Raw genomic sequence first — 17493 nt, 5'->3', positions numbered from 1 at the left:
CACTACTAAATGCTTTATAACTACCTGAATTAACCCTGAATTACAGTAGAAATGCATGTTAATAAAGCATTTATTAACACAATAAGTAACTATTACTATATGTCTGAATAATAAGATGTATGAATGTACATTTAAATAGTTTAATAATCATTTGCTCACACTTTCTAAGTGATCTTATGAACAACTAACAACTCCTAAATAACTGGTTTGTAAATAATGCAATACTTCATTTAGAAATGATAAATTGATCATTAACAAAGTATGAAAATAAAATTATTAAACACATTAGATGTACACGCATTTGTAGCTGAATTTATAAACTGCTTAGTAATGTCTATTAATGCTTTATAAATGATGAATTAACTGTTTACTAATGCTTAATTAATGATTAATAGTGTGCAGTTATTATAAAGTGTTACCGGTGTAATTTATAGTAATATCTTCAGAATTACTGAGAAGTCTTGTTTTAAATCTAATTCTTTTGAAGCGCTTAAAGAAGATTAAAGGAAATAGTCCAACGCCGTGGTACAACGAGCACACTCGGGCCCTTAAGAGAGCAGCCAGAAAAATGGAGCGCAACTGGAAGAAAACAAAACTAGAGGTATTTCGCATTTCATGGAAGGAGAGCTCGATTACTTATAGAGAGGCTTTAAAATCTGCTAGATCTGCTTATTTTTCAACCCTATTAGAAGAAAATAAACAAAACCCTAGGTGTTTATTTGAAATAGTGACTAAACTAACGAAAAATAAATCCTCAATCCCAGAAGTTTCCAAGCAGCACAGCAGTAATGACTTTATGAACTTCTTTACTAACAAGATTGATAATATCAGGGAGAAAATTATAACTATGCAACCGTCTACTACAGTATCGCATCAGGCAGTGCATTGTAGTCTCCTTGAGGAACATTTTTATTCATTTATTGCTATAGGAGAGGAAGAATTTACTAAACTCGTTAAATCATCTAAATCTACAACATGTATGTTAGACCCTATACTGACTAAGCTACTGAAAGAGATGCTTCCAGAGGTCACAGATCCTCTTCTTAATAACATTAATTCATCTTTGTCACTAGGATATGTACAGCTTAAACTTTTAAGCTGGCTATGATTAAACCGCTTGTTAAAAAAACGCAACTTGATCCTACAGAATTAGTCAATTACAGGCCGATCTCGAATCTACCTTTTCTGTCAAAGATACTAGAAAAGGCGGTATCCTCACAACTATGTTCCTTTTTAGAAAGAAATGATATCTGTGAGGATTTCCAGTCTGGATTTAGACCATACCATAGTACTGAGACAGCTCTCATTAGAGTCACAAATGATTTGCTCCTATCATCCGATCGTGGCTGTATCTCGCCATTAGTGTTACTCGATCTTAGTGCTGCATTTGACACTATCGACCACAACATTCTTTTAAATAGACTCGGAAATTATGTTGGCATTAGTGGAATTGCACTAGCATGGTTTAAATAAATGAAGAGATGTCTTATCGATCACAAGTTCAGTATGGCGTACCACAAGGCTCAGTACTAGGACCGCTGCTGTTCACTCTGTACATGTTACCCTTAGGAGATATCATTAGGAAGCATGGCATTAGCTTCCACTGTTATGCCGACGATACTCAGCTCTATATTTCTTCACGCCCAGACGAAACTTACCAATTCACAAAGTTAACGGAATACATAGCTGATATAAAAAATTGGATGACTAGTCATTTCCTACTACTAAATTCTGAAAAAACAGAGATTCTAATTATTGGACAAAAAACTTCCTCACGTAATAATCTAGAATACTCTTTGATACCAATCTTTCATTTGAAAGTCACGTGTCTAGTATCTGTAAAACCGCATTTTTCCATCTAAAAAAATATCTAAATTACGTCATATGCTCTCATTGACAAATGCGGAAACAATTAGTTCATGACATCAAGGCTAGATTATTGTAATGCTATTATGGGTGCTTGCCCTGCACGCTTAATAAACAAATTACAGCTGGTCCAAAACGCAGCAGCTCGAGTTCTTACCAGAACCAGGAAGTATGACCATATTAGCCCGGTTCTGTCAACACTGCACTGGCTCCCTATTAAACAATGTATTCATTTTAAAATATTGCTGATTACTTACAAAGCACTAAATGGTTTAGCTCCGCAGTACTTGAGCGAGCTCTTAACGCACTATAGTCCTTCACGTCTATTGCGATCTCAAAATTCCGGCCAGTTGATAATACCTAGACTATCAAAATCGACTGCTGGCGGTAGATTCATTTTCCTACCACATGGGGTGGTGTGGCGCAATGGATAAGACACATGCCTTTGGTGTGAGAGACCCGGGTTCGAATCCACTGTGAGACACCAATGTGTCCCTGAGCAAGACACTTAACCCCTAGTTGCTCCAGAGGCGTGCGACCTCTGACATATATAGCAATTGTAAGTTGCTTTGGATAAAAGCGTCAGCTAAATGAATAAATGTAAATGTATTTAGCACCAAAACTTTGGAACAATCTTCCTAACATTGTCCGGGAAGCTGACAGAGTTCAAAGCTAGACTAAAGACACATCTCTTTGACCTAGCATAAACATAACACATTATACCCCTGGTTTCACAGACAGGGCTTAAGACTAGTCCTAGACTAAAATGTAAGTCTGAGCTGTTTCCACTGAAATAAACTTGCACTGACTGATCTTAAAAATATATCAGTGCCTTTTTAGTTTCAAGATGCACATCGGTAATGTTTTTTTTCTAAGCATGTTTATAAAAATTACTTAAATGTCCTAATTGATCTATGGTCTAATCCTGGCTTAGTCTAAGCCCTGTCTGTGAAACCGGGCCATAGACTTCTATAATTCAATGTTAGGCTGCATAGATTAGATCAGCCGGAACCGGGAACACTTCCCATAAATCCTGATGTACTCACTACATCATAAGAAAGGATGGCGTCTACGCTAATATTAGTCTCTTTGTCCTGCAGTCCTGAAGTGTCAACTAGTCTCTCTCCTGTGAAGGCCTCCTTCCCTTTACCTCTATACAGATAAAACGTTGTCGGGATCATTCCGGTTCACGTGGCTACGCAGACGCATCAAAAATGTCTAAATTATAATTTTTTTAAGGCCTAACAAGTAGTTTGTTGAGGGTTGATTTGTGAAGGACTACACGCCTACGCACATATATATTCAAACGTGCATATATTCAAACTCTCACAATTATATAGCCTCATAATTACTCACAATGGTGAAATTTTGTTGCATCATTTATTGCTTATATTTTTGCATTGCCATCAGTTGTGTCAGTTATTTACAGTATGCTCTGTAACCGTTCATCTGTGAGACAAATCAGTTTACATCAAACTCAGCACTACACTAAAAACAGGTGTGGTTATGTTTAATGACTTTGTGAATTGAGTTTAATGAGTGTGATGAGTTTCTCTGTGTCTTCACCACACACATTTTAAAAAAATATTTTAAAAGTTCTCATCACACATTAAAAATGAATCCAAAAGATAGACAAAATGTATCAAGAGCATAGATCATGCTCTACTGGCACATAGAAATTCATAGAGAGTGTGACAGGTGTACAGTTCAGCATTTGGTCCTAAGGGCAGTTAATTTATCTCATTGACAAATGTATAATTATTGTACATTGTGGAAAAACTGATAAAACTAGTTACAAAAATGATCTTAGACAATTCTTGAGTGGCAAAAGTTATTCTATTTTTAAAAACAGCTGTATATTGAGATGTGGTGAAATGACATTTGTTCATTGCAGGTCGGGAATTGAGTGTGCCTGCCGTTTGAGTGTCGCGTCATTGCCCGTGGGGCCGCCCCTTGTTCCTGCAGCGTTTCCGCTTTGAGCTTCGGGATAGTTCGCGGCTGTTGGAGGCTCCGGCTCTCACGTTACATGCCTCTTTGCAGTCCCGTGTCTCATATGCTTTGAGGTAACCTTATGTGTGTGTGTTGGCTGCTTAGTTAGTACCCAGGTATGTGATTTGTTGTAATGACTGTGTGATTTATAGCTGCGTGGATGGCTCGCGGTGTGAGTTTTGAGCGGCTGCTGCTTTCCCTTTGCATTCCCGTAGGGATGGCGAAATGAAGCCTCATGAATCACTGAGGCTTTCCCCTGACTGTTCCGGGAAAAGATTCAAAGCTTCGAGAGTGTCGAGAACAGCGCCGAGAACAGCGCCATCTGGTGCTTATTTAAAATAAAGCAGCCAGAAGCCTGTGTTAGAAGCTCTGGCAGATGAAGCAACCACAACACACACCATAGTTTCAATGTTGTGTACAAATAAAAGCCTTACATGTTTGTGTTTGATTTGTTCATTAAATAAATTCATTTTTCCATTAAAGTGTGACAATAAAATATAATAGCTTATAAGCTTATATGATTCAACAAGATTTAATGTAGGCCTACTCTCTCTCTCTCTCTCTCTCTCTCTTTCTACACACACACACACACACACACACACACACACACACACACACACACACACACACACACACACACACACACACACACACACACACACACACACAATGAATAAGGACATTGTCTGATAGGATCATCTGTTATTAAATGTCAATATCAATAATTGTAAATATCAACCAGACTGAGGCAACAATGACTCGTTAAATACGATTTTAAGTTCGAACCTTCTGACACCCAAAGCGAAACGCGCACGTGACTGGACAGAAAGTGAGGCTTCGTTTGTCATCGATCACGTGACTCTAGTAAACCAATACACGCCTCGATACGGGGCTTCACTACAAATTGATTGCTTTTGGATATTTGTTTGGTTATGTTTTCTTTTTGCACGCATCATTGCACTACAGCACATTACATTTCCATGCATTCATCTAACATGACACTACTGACACCTGACTGTTACATTACATAGTTCTTTTTTATAGTTTTTTCTTTTGTTAATAAATAATTTATTTTCAAAATCTGGCTTTCTCGTGTGTCCCACTTTTTGTTGTGTCCCTTTTGAGCTACGGGGCGTAACAAAATGTTAATGTAACAGACAAGGCTGATATTTTTATGGACGATCTTATAGTTGAACACCTCCGGAGGGACAACGCAAAGAGAGCTCGCAAGACTGAGGAGGAGAGAAAGGCGCTGGCGAAGATCTCCCACTAAGGCTCGAACGGACTGATTCATCGTGCACAGCAGTTAATAAAAATTATCAGAAAAGCTGAACGATTAAATAGGAAAATAATACACATTGCAAACTGAAATAATCTGCTCAAATGAGGATGTGTTGACTTTACAGGACAAACTCAAATTACATAAAGCCTAATTTGAGCTTGGCCTGCGAACGTAAAGTCCCTGTAAAGGCAATTCTAAAAAAAATTCTAAACACATTATAAATGTTAGCTTTGTATTGCTAAAACATATGAATGAATGAATGAATGAATTAAGTTTTATTATTGTGTCATGCGTATGATTACGCCCCGCCCGCATGGGCTTACAAGACACCAACATTAGTACGCATAAGTAAGAGGATTCATATACAAGATAGATATAAAAAATAGACAGATCCAGAGTACATTGAATACATTGCTCCCCAAATAATAGTAATAGAAATAATAATAGTAATAGTACATATGTATTCAAATACATACATGTAATCATATACACGTGTATTCTCATTTATTCCCATAACCACCCATATAAACCCATAATCCTACACAGAACAAAAGTAAATCTAATTAAACAAACTAGCTTGCCTTCTTTTCCAGGCCTACATTGAGTACCGGGTAGGTCGGTCATTAGCATGCGAGTCAATCTCATTCGCCAATCGGCAGAAAGCGGATGCAAAACACAGTCATAGGTACTGTGCACATACGATTGTTTATATATTCATATTTAACATGAACATTACTCAACGTTTAACATTTATGAATGTAAATGTCTGACCAAACAACTAAAATGTTCATTCTGCAAGAAAATCATTGTGCTTTGGTCATCTGAACCACTGATTTTGACTTATTTTATTAATTTAATAAGTAAATGAGAAACACATTTTAATAAAGCCAAATATTTTTTTTTGTTAGAAGTAAATACGTTGGTTGACTTAAGACAACACATAAGACACTCTTTTTCGCCCCCTGCTGGCGTATTTATGTAATATGAAGAAATTGTCACTGAACAAATCAATGAACGAATCATTTTGGTGAACGAATTGAAAATTAACGAATCTCTGGAAAGAATCCAAATTTCCACCACTAGTAAACACATTCATCCATCACGGTTCGGCACGGTTAGCCAAGTGTGCTGAGAGTTCAGGGCCGAGAACGGTTTGTAATTGTGCCGTGCCGTACCAGGCTCAAGTGGAAGCACAACTGGAACCTTTTCCATAGCTGGAAAAGCAGCTTTTGTTTCTCAGCACATAAAGATGAACTACTTACCGCGATCTCAGACTGAGGTGATGTGGTTTCTCCACTGCATGGATCTTCAGGTGTAGCTTCAGGTCACTTTTAAAAGAGAAACTCTTTCCACACTGATCACACGTGTGCGGCTTCTCTCTGCTGTGGATCCTCTCATGTGATCTCAGAGATGATGACTGACTGAATCTCTTGTCACAGTGTGAACACTTGTAAGGTTTTTCTCCAGTGTGGATCCTCTCATGTCTTTTCAGATTTTCTGACACACTGAATCTCTTGTCACAGTGTGAACACTTGTAAGGTTTTTCTCCAGTGTGAATTCTCTGGTGCTGTTTTAAATGTATCCTTGTAGTAAAAGTCTTCTCACACTCAAACCACATGTAGCCTACTCTCTCACACCAGTGTGTATTTTCTCATGTTTATGTAAATTGTGCAGCAGTTAAAAATAGTACAGTAATCTTATTACTCTGTTGAAGATGTAATTAGTAGCTTGTAAAACTTACGAGAATACAGTCTTCTGTAGAAGTATTTTTATTTCAGTGTTTTTTCTTTAGTAAGGAAATGCTCTAGTCGAACATGGATCTGAACAAAAATAGTAGTTTTCTACTTTTATCTGGGGTTTCAACAAAAGGAAATTCTACAGGTGCTAATCTACCAACATGCCTTTACTATTTGTCTTAGGACGCTACAGAATAAACTGAGCCGGACTTTACAGGCCAAAACCCTTTTCAGACTGGATGGAGGTGTTCCTCCTCTGCTTAGTCTGACTATTTTGGGCTTCACTTGAAAAAGTTCCTTTCACCTTTAGTAACTGGAGTCACTTCAGTTCTGTAATAATAATAATGGAAGGCTACTAGTAAAGCTGAATCTGCGTGGCCCTGATTGGCTGCGGGGGTGTCCCGTATGCGCGTTTTTATTTTTTTTTATTTTATTATTTTTTTTTATTTTTTTTTTTTATTAATGCTTAGAACATACATAAATCAATGCAGGGGTAAATGCAATTTAGATTACAATTACATATTACAGCATCAGGAAAATATCATACAAATGACATAAAGAAACCGTTTTAAGGGCTTTAGAGTTGCTGGATGTAAGAAGAGTGTCCAGGTACGATTTAAGTTCCTTACAGAATATGAAAAAATAGGGCTTAGCACCCTGGAATTTACATTTGTGCAAGAAAAATTTCGCTAACAGAATAAATAAGTTTATCAAAAAATATTGGTCCTTTACATCTTTACCAAAGTTGTGTTGACCAAATAAAACATCTTTGTATAACAAAGAAAAACTCTGTGATGAAAAGGTGCGTACAAAGATACAGAAATCCTTCCAAAACAGACTGGTATAAGTGCATTCCCAGAAGAGATGAGAGATAGATTCATCTTCGGTACCACAAAAGGAACATAAAGAGTCAATATCAGGAAACATTTTTTTTAAGTAGAGCTTCACAGGATAAAAACGATGAAGTAATTTATATGACACCTCTTTGACCTTATTGGTTATTAAATATTTAGATGACAAAGTCCACACTTTCTTCCATGTAATATCGACAAATTGGCCATTCCAATAGGACACAATGTATGGGAGAGAAACAAACTCATTCTGAAATAGCTGTCTAATTCTCCTGTTACGACCAGAGGAGTTAGATAAAAAACAAATCTTCCCAACCATGGTATCAAAAGGATGAGCTACAGATGTGGAAATCAGAGATCTAGCAGAGTCTCTGAGAAGAGTTATTGCTCCATGAGGAATGGCATCCATTACAATGGCAAACTCTCGTGGAGTGACAGGTATATTATACTTATTTAAAAATTCTGAATAGGAATACAAGTGTCCATCAGTATTGATTAGATGAGAGACCAAAATAATATTATTATTAACCCAATCTGGGAAAAAGAAAGACTTATTTTTATAAAGAATATCGCAATTGTTCCAAATTAAATACCGATGAGGACTAAAATTGTGTTTATAAATTAGGTGCCAGGCCAAAAGCATTTGTTTATGAAAATTTGATAATTTAAGGGGTAACTTAGTGATGTTATAGTTACATACCAATAGGAAAGGGAGACCTCCAACTTTAGAGAAAACTAGATTAGGGAGAGTATTCCAGAAAGAAGAGGGGCTTGTTAAGTACTGTTTTAACCAATTTATTTTGAAAGTGTTATTCAAGGAAGTGAAATCTAGAAAATTTAGCCCACCAGAGTCATATTTGTTAATAACCACAGACTTTTTAATGTAATGCCTCTTATGTTTCCACAGAAAGTCAAACAGCATTCTGTCAATATCGGCACATGCAGATTTATCCACGTATAAAGAGAGAGCAGGATAAGTCAATCTTGAGATACCCTCAGCTTTAGCAATGAGGGTTCGCCCTCTCAGAGATAAATCCCTCTGTAACCATGAGTTGAATTTCCTTTTAGTTTTTTCAATAACTGGGTCAAAGTTCAGTCTGCATCTGACTTTATCATCCTTACATATGGATACACCCAGATACGTCACCTGAGACTGAACTGGAATACCATAAAGAGAAAGAGAAGAACAGGTTTTGACAGCTAACAGCTCACATTTATTAAGATTTAGATTTAGACCGGAAGCTTTGGAGAAAAAATTAATGTGTTGAATGGCAATAGGAATCTGTGATTCATCTTTTAAAAATAGAGTAGTGTCGTCAGCTAGCTGACTAATAAGAATATGCTTGTTGCCAATAGTAATTCCTTGCAAATGACTACTTGAAAGAGAAGAAGATAGAAGTTGTGCAGCTATGAGAAATAAGTAAGGGGATACAGGGCAACCCTGACGGACTCCTCTTGACAGTCCCGTATGCGCGTGGCCGCGTGCTTTGGAGGCCGATGACGTCACCGCTCGCTCTCGCCGTCTCTTCCCTCATTGAGAGTTTCAGCGTCGTCGAGTCTTCTGAGGAGAGGAGAGCAGTTCACGGTATTTCTCATATTTACACAACCATCACACACACTTTATACAGTTTGATTAAGCGACAGGCTCATTTCTGTATTGTTTTCATCGATCACAGCGATACTTGTGCGCCTTTTCTGGCGTCTTCCTTCTGAAATAAACATTTAGTGCAGCAGCAGCGAGCATGAGGAGAATATGTTGAGTTCATTCAGACCTGAGCGATGTTGTGCTCGTTTGTGTGATTGTCTCGATGTTTGGAGTGAGAACTGTTACTGAATGTCGAGTTAAAGTTTGAGATCTGTGAGGGGAATTGATGGGAATCGATCTCAAGTGTTGCTGTTGCCGTTTTCATGTTTACCTTTATTTATTTGTCGACATTTGTCTTTGGCAGATTACATTTACTTATTAAAATGAATGTGGACACTTTAAATTGCCCCTGAATGAGTAATGAATGTGTGAAATATAAAATGTATACATTGGAATATAGATAAATATTAATTAAGTTTGTCACAGGAAACGTTACATTTTCTTTATTTTTTAGTGTTTTATGATTATTGTCAGTTTCTGTACGAATATGTAACATGTTAATGATGGAATTACTTTATTGCAATAAATAGTTATTATAAAGTCAAACTTTATAATAATAATAATAATAATAATATTTATAATTATTTATAATAATATAGGCCTACTAATAAAACAAAATAATTAAATAACCTCTCTTTATGAACCTCTTCAGGCAAATAACTACAACACCATAATATGTGAATCTAAATATAGTTTATTATAAAGTCGACCTATATTTAGATTCACATATTATGGTGTTGTAGTTATGTTTATGTTACACTGTGAGATATCTTTCAATATAGCAGTTTTACAGGCTTATATCATGTATCCTGACTCAAATAATGTGTTTCTAACAGCAAACACTCAGAATAAAGTGAGATGATCTGCTGATGGTCCTGAATGGCTTGTTGAATGAGTGTTGATAGTCTGAGGCTCATCAATATTAACAGATCTGCTGAAAACACTCTTTATTTCATGACAATAGTTCCTGTTTTCACCTCATTTATTATGCTGATGGCTTCAAATCTCCTGTAAATTGTCACTTAATGCTCATTTCATTGGTAAGACTGAGGGGATTTGTTGGCTACTATATGTAGCTTTAAGAAATATTAGTATGGTAGTCTCAGCAAAAGCGTATTTCTTTGTTCTGTAAGAAGGAACTGTCTCCTATTCTCTCTATTATGAACACAGTATAAGGGTCCTCCAGGCTACAATTATACATGTGGTAGGATAGCCAGAAACTGACCATATATGACCTTGTTATTCAATGTATCATATTCATATTAGTGATAGACCGATATATCGGTCGGCCGATAAATCGGGCCGATATTTGCGGGTTTGACGTGTATCGGCATCGGCCGATACGCGGCTGCTGCGTTCGCCGATAGTTTTTTTCCCGGCATTAATTACAGACAGGCGTCTGCAGGCAGCTCTGTGTTGCTGGAGACACTGCAGTTCACGTGCAGCCCATGCACTGCCCCTCCCACACTAGCAGAGTGCTGGAAACCTCTTCTAGACAAAGGTTAGTTTTAAAATTTCAAAGCATCTTTTTAACTGTTTGACTTAGCTGAAATACACTTTGAAAGTGGAAACACGTTGCTCTATATGTGCGTGCAACTATAGCTAAGCAAGTTTGTGGGTCCAAATGGAAAACGCGAATGCCTCATCTATAAAACTGCTTGTCATTGTATTTAGGGAGCTGCAAATAGCTAAGTTTGAGGCTATCCATATGCATATGGCAGCTGTTACAAACACTGGTCATAGGATTAAATAATATGACATTGTTCGGTGATTCCGTGATATTGTGGGAGTTTTATTCAGCGACCACCTGGCTGAGGTTTGGACGTGTGCTCGTAAAAGAAGCGACGCGGTTGTGACACGCACGCGATGCAGCGCGCTCGTTTGTTCCATAGACAGTATATAAACGGTTTGTTCCATAGACAGTATAAACGGTTTGTCCAGGCGCTCCTATGCTGTGGTGAGATGAAAACATCTAAACTTTTCAGAATGCTGCAAGCGCACGCAGGTCATGTGACAAAAAACAACTGACCTTTCCATGACAACATCGAAAGCTCGGCCGAACAGCGGATCATAGCTGGACAGGGCGGGTTTTTATTTCTCATCTCCATAAATATATGTAGTCGTAAAGGGCTAGAAATAAATTAATCCTTACTTCCTCGTCATCATGGAGAGAGCAGTTCATGTTTGCATAGCAACAACAGACGCAAGCGCTTGTAGAAGCGGCACGGCCGTGCTTTCCACACGTTTTAGACGAGATCCCTAATTCATAATAAACTTAGAATCTATTTGGTTTAAAATCGTTTTTGTTTTGTTTAAAATGGAGATCATGATTACATAGATCAGGCAACTACACAGAATAACATGTTAGGGCTGCCCCCGACTAAAGATATTCCTAGTCGACTAACACTCCTGCATTTTAGCGATTAGTCGAATAATCGTTCATTTATGATATTAATATAAAAACTTGCGTATATACAAGGAAAGGTATAGTCCAAGTTGAAGTTTAACACTTCCATATGACAGAAAATGCTAAAGCATGATATTAGCGCGTTCAAAATGAAAATGAAGCGCTTAAAACAGAATAGTAAAGCGTTTAAAGTATACAGCGCTTACAGACACAAAAATCAGTGGCCGGAACGTTATAGGCTAATTATAGCCTAACATAAAAACAGCAATCCGACTGCCTGTGCATTTTAATAATTTATTATCAAAAATACAAACTGTAACAGTTACATGTCAAACAAACAAACAAAAAAACAGTTTTGAATAAAATACAATTCGTTCTTTAAAATAAATTAAATAAACTTATTAGTAACTTAGGCCTAGTACAAAACAAGGCAAAAAAACCCAAATAAATACTGTAGCAAAAACGCTGTTTGGTATAAAAATACAGTGGAAAATTCATTGTTCAAAAGGAAAATGAACAAAAACGAACAATTTCATAAATGCACATGGCACATCGCACAACGCCAAAACTTAGAATAAAAAAGAAGGCGGCAAACAAATCAACAGCCTAAGTATTTGATTAAATTGTTTAGAACAACTATATTTAAGACAAAATGTGGAACGAATAATTTAAAGAACACTAATACAAATCAAAAATATCAGAGCACAGCCGCAAACTGCCATTAAGACGACGGATGAGTCTTGACCTAAAACAACAAATTGCAAACATCAGACTAATTTTTCTTACAGAATAAAAAACAACTTCTGCATTATATAAAAATGAATAAATAAAAATAATATGTATTTATTTATTTGTATAGCCTACCCGTTATAAAAATAGGCCTACCCGGGGTTTTTTTTATATATAGCCTAACGGATAGCAAACAGAAACACTACAAAAAGGAAATTAAGCATTCTTACCTAAGCTTTCAATTCGATTTTATTTTTTTCATATTTGAGAGGAACACCAGCTTGTCCACATTGTTGAAGAAGGGAGCTTCTCGACTTGTTCACAATGAAGCCGGCCTTTGAAAAGATGCGCTCTAATGGAAGCTGCTTTAGCGAGCTTTGGATATCGATGTACATTTTTTTTCCACCCGAAAATGGTCCCGAATCAACCTTTGTTTAATCTGCCAAGTACATTTTTAGTTCATCCTTTATCAGATCTCGTTGATCTCTCGTTGCTTTGATGTCATGTCATACACTGACTGCGCAGTGCGCAGCCCCTGATTGCGTAATTTTTTTTGCGACCAACCGACCAATGAAAATGTATTCGACCAAGCCCTCTTCATATCGACTAACGTTTAGTCGACTATTTGGGGGCAGCCCTAATCCAGTCAAATTATTTGATTATGCTTAAATATTTATTTTCAGAATTTATTTTCAGAATTTGAATTATGCTTAAATATTTATTTTCAGTATTTTCAGCACTGAACTTTTTTTCTGTTCTACCTCACATATTTTTAATATTTGTCAAATATTGTTTGTTTTTTTAAGTTCAATAAATGTTCCTTTCTTAATTGAGACTTGTAACAGTTGTTATCATTATATATTATATACGTGTCATTTTTATGATGTAAACTGAGTGAGCAAAAGCAGTATCGGCTCCAAATATCGGCCCAAGAAAATCGGCTAAAGGCCCGTTCACACCAAGGACGATAACTATAAAGATAACGATAAAGATATAATTCTAAAAATCGTTCTCCATATTAAAGAATAACAGAGTTCACACCACAACTATAACGATAAAGATATGAGGAACGATATCGTTGGGATCACTTTCAGAACGATTTTTTTCCAGCTGTCGAACGATAAAACACTTACAGCCAATCAGAATCCACTCTAATTTAAAGGTCTCGCGCATTTAAAATGGATCTGGATCATCCGGGCGCACGCATGCTTAGAATAAAAAGACCGTTATCGGTCGTTGGTGTGGACGCATATATAGTTACCTTTATCGTTATCTTTATAGTTATCGTGCTTGGTGTGAACGGGCCTTAAGGCTGATGAAAAAAAATCGGTATCGGCATTGGCACTAAAAAATCCATATCGGTCGATCCCTAATTCATATATGATGTAAAGTATCCACTATCTTATTGGTTAACTCGCTGTAGGGCTGCACGATTAATTGCAATTTCCATGTAATCGCACTTTTTTTTAAATCGCAAAGGCTGCGATTATTTTTTTATGCGCAGTTTGTCATTGATGTACGGCTCTGTAAACGCTGCTCCATCTGAAAGCACTGTGAGTTTGAGTCACTTATAACGTGCATTTGAAAAAAACAACACGAGTCAAATATCTTTCCAAACACGAGAATCATTTATGAAACTCGTTTTAATAACATGCAACATTTAATAACATGCATTTACTCCAAACTCACTTCATAAGTACAGTTGAGCTCCTCCTTCTGTGAGATGATGAGCTTCTGACACAGAATAAGGCAGTCGTGCATTTATAAGTCATGTTTAATCAAAGCGTTTCAATCTTCTGACTATTCAGCTACAGCGACAGGGATTTCCTGGAATGATGCGCCGTTATTGTACTTCTGCGGCGGGGCATATTTAGCGTGTTTGCGTGAGAGCGCCCTCTGGTGTTCAAATGGGGCAGTGTTTACTACCGATCAGCCGCACTCCACTGACAAGCTGCGCTTAAAATAATCGCAGCCTTTGCCAAATCGCGTGCGGTTTTATTGCGATTAATCGTGCAGCCCTAACTCGCTGTAACTCCCCTCATATTCTTGATATATCTTCTGAGACAAAGATGCTAATAAACTTGAGAGATACATTTTCTCCCTCAGCGCTGGGTTTGACATTGTTCATTCAATCTAACAGTAGCCTATGTTTATTTCTGTTTATGCTTTCAACTGTTTTTTCCTACCATTATTTATATTTGGAAGGGTTTAATTAAACCAACTCAGTAACTTCTATGTTTGATTTTGGCAGATCAAATCAGTGAAGCTCCTCCCACAGTAATTCATCATCAGTGAAGCTCCTCCCACAGTAATCACATCATCAGTGAAGCTCCTCCCACTGTAATTCATCATCAATGAAGCTCCTCCCACAGTAATTCCCCAATAAATGCTGTAAATTCCCATTAGCTACAAGTGAAGACGAGCATCAGAGCATCAGGAAGAGCTGAAATCTGCAAAGACTGAGTTTATTAAAGAGGACAGAGAGAACATGGGTGATCCAGAACCCTGCAGAATGAAACACACTGAAGATCCTGAAGAACAAAGAGGTTGGTGTTTATTCTTCATTCATTCATGATGCTGAAGAACATTCATGTTAGAAACATTCAAGCACTTCATCACATTTACATAAACAGTTCAACTATGACATGGCTGCAAAAGTTTATTTTTTAACAAATGGTCGGTAAAGGGAGGTTTGTATAACAAATAATAATCATTCCAAAATGTACATTTTACAATCTACTCTGCTTTACTCCAAACATTTGTGTGTAAAGTCAATGGAAGGAGAAGTTTAGTGTGAACGGCCCTTAACACTATATATTTTTACATTAAGCACCAACACTTCAAAAGTAGTATATTTAAAAATTTCTTAGTGGTTTTAAAAATATTACTATAAATTACAGCGACACCTCCCCCTTTGTCTTTCAGACGAGGCTCATGTTTATAACAGTAATCTTGCGGGGTGGACTCATTTAAAGTAATGTAATCGTTTGGTTTTAGCCAGGTTTCTGTCAAACACAGCACATCTAGGTTATTATCTGAAATCATATCATTAACAATGAGTGCTTTTGAAGTAAGCGATCGAATATTCAGCAACCCAAGCTTTAGCATTTGCTCATCTGTATTATAGCTGTTTTTTATTTGTTGAACAAACTTATTTACATGTCGCGGTATACACGGAATAAAAACAATCTGTCTCTAGGATACGTACCAAAAACCTTTAACCCTCTGAGGTCTGAGCTGTTTTCTGGGCCCTGGAGGTGTTCTGACATGCTCTGACATTTCTGGTTATTTCTGTTACTTGTGACATTTTCATGGCTAAAGTCTGATTACACTGTATTCAGCACAAACTCTGCTACAGTAATATATCAGCAGCATGTATGTAAAAGTTTGTAGTTTTGAGATAATGACATTTATGCGTGGTTTGTGAAAATACAAAAAAAAATTCTCACTGAAATAAGGCCATGAAACCCATACTGATTATTTCTTCACAAGACTTTTGAAAATTGTATCACGTAGCCTAGAATATTTGCTCTAAAACTATGTGAAAATCACCCCGACTGCTCATTCAGATAAGACAATATATTTATTTAAAAAAATTACGACGTGTTTTGTGTGAAAAAGCTTTATGCGGGAGCTCATTAATATGTAAGCTTTTAATATGTTTTTAATAACATTAATATGTTTTCACACCTGAGAAAGACAAAGACCCTCCCCTAACGGCCCTATTAGGAGCTATCAGGCCCTATCATTCTGAGCAACCTTGCACAATACTGTAAATGAGGAGATTTAAAAAAGAATGGCTTTTAAATTGTTTGGATTTATTTACAACACAACATAGTCCAAAGATACACAACAAATGCCAAAAAAGCACTTATACCTTTGTGCCATTCCTAAAAACATTGTACATACCTTTCATTTCCAAGGTGTTTGAGTTTCACTTTACCATGTTCATGTACAGAGACTCATGTGAATGTTGAAGTCCTCAGTGGCATCTGGGCCCTGAAAAAAAAAGTGAACATACTGATATCAAGAGAAAGGCCTGCACGATTTTGGGAATAAATTTTAGATTTTTCTGGTTAAAATTGCTTTTTAAAATTCACAGAATACACACACACACACACACACACACACAAATGTTTCCAACAATATATAATATAATGAACACCAGGTTTGTTGTGCCTTGTAGGCATAAGCTATGTGCAGTGCTGGATAAATATACTTATATTTATACCTATAGCAGTATAAATCTTCCAAAAGATTTCAGTAACAACTAAGCTAGAGAAAAATATATTGATTATCATGTTACTTCAAATGTTTCCATTCGTTAGGATGATATGAAATGAGATAATAGTAAAAACATGAAGCCGTTTGCTTTTCAAAAAAAATATGATACATTTAAACGCGATCGCGCTGCAAAATATGATGCATTTAAACGCGATCACGATCCAAAATATGATACATTCAAACGCGATCGCGCTCAAATATAAAACATTATGGTTACCATATACAACATATCTACAGTGCCCTCCACAATTATTGAACCCCCTGGTAAATATGATCAAAATGGGCTGTAAAAAATAAATCTGCATCGATTATCCTTGTGATCTTTCATTCAAAAAATGTGCAAAATTCTAACCTTTCATTGAAGTAAAAGAATTGAAAGTGGGGGGAAAATCACATTATGAAATAAATGTTTTTCTCCAAAACACGTTGGCCACAATTATTGAAACCCTTTTATTAAATACTTTTTGCAATCTCCTTTTGCCAAGATAACAGCTCTGAGTCTTCTCCTATAATGCCTGATGAGTTTGGAGAATAACTGACAAGAGATCAGAGACCATTCCTCCACACAGAATCTCTCCAGATCCTTCAGATTCCCAGATCCATGTTGGTGCTTCTTCTCTTCAGTTCAGCCCACTCATCAGGTCAGGGGACTGAGACGGTCATGGCAGAAGCTTCATTTTGTGCTCCACAACAAATTTTTGTTT

The 17493-nt window shown here is 36.7% G+C and overlaps 1 protein-coding gene across 3 annotated transcripts in view; it reads left to right on the top strand.

The window, feature by feature from the left end:
- The window catches only part of LOC309494322 (uncharacterized protein), a 243868-nt gene that overhangs the window by 215657 nt on the left and 10718 nt on the right, over positions 1 to 17493 (top strand). Inside the window, exons 1-2 of one of the 3 annotated variants that reach the window (XM_082163608.1) lie at positions 9221 to 9309; positions 14757 to 15051. The exons of 1 other annotated variant lie outside the window; for it this stretch is intronic. In XM_082163608.1, the coding sequence (XP_082019734.1) occupies positions 14994 to 15051 (58 nt within the window). In that variant the 5' untranslated portion in view covers positions 9221 to 9309; positions 14757 to 14993. Of the gene's footprint in view, positions 1 to 9220; positions 9310 to 13452; positions 15052 to 17493 lie in introns of those variants that run through there. One more of the 3 variants, XM_082163609.1, reaches the window with a different exon arrangement.

The sequence above is a fragment of the Leuciscus leuciscus genome (genome assembly GCF_965113295.1).
Source record: "Leuciscus leuciscus genome assembly, chromosome: 1".
In the NCBI taxonomy this organism is placed as follows: domain Eukaryota; kingdom Metazoa; phylum Chordata; class Actinopteri; order Cypriniformes; family Leuciscidae; genus Leuciscus; species Leuciscus leuciscus.
Note: the sequence above shows the minus strand (reverse complement) of the source record. Positions and strands in the feature narration are given on the sequence as shown.